Source organism: Gigantopelta aegis, chromosome 14 (genome assembly GCF_016097555.1).
Source record: "Gigantopelta aegis isolate Gae_Host chromosome 14, Gae_host_genome, whole genome shotgun sequence".
Lineage (NCBI taxonomy): Eukaryota > Metazoa > Mollusca > Gastropoda > Neomphalida > Peltospiridae > Gigantopelta > Gigantopelta aegis.
In genome coordinates, this window is record NC_054712.1 from 30,900,905 (window position 1) to 30,903,960 (window position 3,056).

Consider the following 3,056-nt stretch of genomic DNA (forward strand, 5'->3'; position numbering starts at 1 on the left):
AGGAGGAGAAGAGAGCTAAAACAAAGAAAGAAAAGAAGAAAGAAAGAAAGGAACAGGAGAAGAGAAAAAGGGAGCTTTCCACCTCGGAAGACGTGACCCCGGAGAAAGCGTGCCACACGCTCCCCACCCAGCCCCCTCCAGGAACAAGGGACAGAAAGCCGCCAAGACCTAGGTCTTAGAGGCCTTCACCCCACCCCTTTTCCCAAATTGACCCGGACTGACCAAGGACTCCGATTTTTTAACAACGCTCTTTTAACCTAGCCTACGGTAACGATATGGACCAGCCCCCGAACATCCCTTTCGCTATGCGACCAGAGCTAAATATACGTGTTTTCATTTTGTGTTTGTTTAGTGTGTGTTTTTCTGTTTCTGTGATTATTCGTGAACTGTGCCGTGTGTTCGTTTTCATCGTTGGAGTTGAAGTTTGTTTTTCTGTGTCTTCGTGTGGATATGTGTTGTTCCTAAGTGTACCCATGTTAACCGTGCTTGTACCAGTGTTGTGTGTTTTGTTTTCATCTTTCATGTGTGTTTTCTGTGTTACCATGAAGACGACCCCGGCCACCACCCCACCCTGCGGCCTGCTAGGCCAGGGCGAGTGTCTGACTTGGTGTGTACTGGGGCCCCCGAGACAGGACCTGTGTGTAAAAGTACTGTATATATGTTTGACTATGTGTTGTTGTTTCATGTGTCTGTTTATTATCATCACTATTATCATCATATTATGTTGAAATGTTGGCAGCTATCAGCACCCACTTGAAAACTGGCACACTAAACGTAAACGGCTTTGTGAATAGCGACACAAAGCGAGCCCTTATTCTTAATCAATTAAATAAAGAAAAAGTAGATATAATTTGTTTACAAGAAACGCACTTTAATGATAAAGATAACATCAAAGATTTATTAAAAGAATTTAAAGGGAAATCTTTCATTAATTGATGTAATGAATCCAGGATAAAACCCCACTGGAAAAAAACCCACCCAGACATAACCCCACTGGAAAAAACCCCACTCTGACATAACCCCATCAATAAATGAGAAAAATGGACAAAACCCCACTGTGACCATTTTACACATAAAACTGAAAAATATGAAATAAAGTTGAAATTTCTGTTTTGGAAGAATAAAATTATAAATAAAATTCACAAAATAGATTATGATAAAGAATAAAGTTTACATTTGTATTTTGATCAGTCAAGTGTTGCACTGATTGCATTGATCTCCATGACAAAGGATTATCTGAACTTTGTGATCAAGAGATTAAGGAGGCCAGGTTTTCTTCTAAGAGATCAAGGAAATCATGGATTTAGGGCTTCCCATTGTTGATTGGGTATGTCATAAATTCTACATCAGATGGACCCCTTATAAGGTTGAAGAATACTACGTCAGTATTCATTTCCTGAGAACTGTAAATACAACTATGGAAGTTATCAAGAACAAGGGTGGTCTCAAGCTAATTCACGAAGGCTACTTGTATACTAAGAGGTATGCCAGGAAGAATATTCGATGGGAGTGTTCCAGCAGAGCTGCATTTACTTGTAAAGGCGGTGTGACTTCAGACCTGGAGGTAATTATGTTATCATAACTAACTTGTATGTGTGTAGGTAGATAGATATTAATTTGACCACCTTTTCCCCAATACATGTTATATTTATGGTATGCACATGTATATGCTGTTTCTTTAAATTTAATATGCAACATTATTATTATTATTATTATTATTATTTTAGCATTGAAATGTATTCAAAATTAGTTACGGGCCGAGATTACCCAAGTCCAGGTAGATTTAAATTAAAGCCTGAATATTTGACTTTGTATCTTTCCAGATAAAGACCATCGTTAGTTTCACACAACATAGCCATGATCCACAGGATCAGTCTGTAGCAGTGGCAAAGCTGCGTTCAGCCATGAAGGAGCGTGCTGGCACATCACGTGGTACACTTACTCAGCTCCTAGTCGATTCCATCAGTGACACACCTGTAGATGTACGCGCAGAACTCGGTAAACCTGATCACATCAAACGTGCACTGCGTCGAGAACGGGCTAAACATATGCCCAAGAACCCCACTTCGCTCCGTGATCTCATGCTAGATGATGAATGGACCACTTCAAGTGATGGAGACAGATTTCTCATATATGACAACGGTGTGGATTCCTCTGATCGTATGTTAGTGTTCGGGACTGATGACGGATTACGTCACCTTGCCAGTTCTGAGTCATGGTTTATGGATGGAACATTCACTGTTGCTCCACTGTTGTTTACTCAGCTGTATGTGATTCGTGTTCCACTCGGTGAGTCAGCTGTGACGTGTGTGTATGCATTTCTACCAAACAAGCACCAATCCACATATGAGGAACTATTCATATCAATTCAGGATCGCTGCAGCGAGCTAGGATTCCAGGCTGATCCTGTAACTGTCACCCTCGACTTTGAACAAGCTGTGATGAATGCAGTAATAACAACCTTTGGTCCACAAGTCAATGTTCATGGATGCTTCTACCATCTTACGCAGAGCACGTGGAGGAAAATACAGAGTCTCGGCCTTGTTCAACGCTATCGGGAAGAGAAGGATGTTAAGCTTTTCTGTGGTATGCTTGATGGACTGGCATTCCTACCAGTTAATGATGTACCAGAGGGGATGACCTATCTGCGTGACAACACCCCTGATGGGCTGGAACCCTTGCTCGTGTATTTTGACAGCACTTATGTGTCAGGATCTTATCGCCGTATTCAGCCTCCTCAACGATCAGATGGATCTGTACCTCCTCTTCGTATGCGCCATCCATCTGGAATGTGCACACCATCACATTGAAAGGTGGATCCAGAACCAATAACATATGTGAGGGGTGGAACAATTCCTTTGCGAAACTAGTTGGACATGCCCACCCAACCATCTGGAGAGCCATAGACAGCATTCGGAAGGATCAAACCCAGGCTGCTACTGCACGACTTATGGATGAGCGTGGTGAACGACCTGCAAAACGGGTACGACACCACATAAAGAAGCTGCAGACGAAGCTCCATAACCTCTGCACTGACAGACGGGATGACATCAAGT

General features: G+C 42.3%; 1 protein-coding gene across 1 annotated transcript; it reads left to right on the top strand.

Moving 5' to 3' along the window:
* The first annotated feature begins 1,417 nt into the window (after positions 1–1,417).
* Positions 1,418–2,810, top strand: LOC121389181. The gene is made up of 2 exons (XM_041520786.1): positions 1,418–1,564; positions 1,824–2,810. Exons 1-2 carry the CDS (start codon positions 1,418–1,420, stop codon positions 2,808–2,810), a joined length of 1,134 nt encoding a protein of 377 aa, XP_041376720.1.
* The last annotated feature ends 246 nt before the right edge of the window (positions 2,811–3,056 follow it).

What these genes read in the sequence shown, in the direction of transcription:
- LOC121389181 (XM_041520786.1), top strand. Translation starts at nt 1,418, where the DNA reads ATGGAAGTTATCAAGAACAAGGGTGGTCTCAAGCTAATTCACGAAGGC. An exon ending in GTGTGACTTCAGACCTGGAG is followed by an intron (nt 1,565 to 1,823) that starts GTAATTATGTTA and finishes GTATCTTTCCAG; the next exon opens with ATAAAGACCATCGTTAGTTT.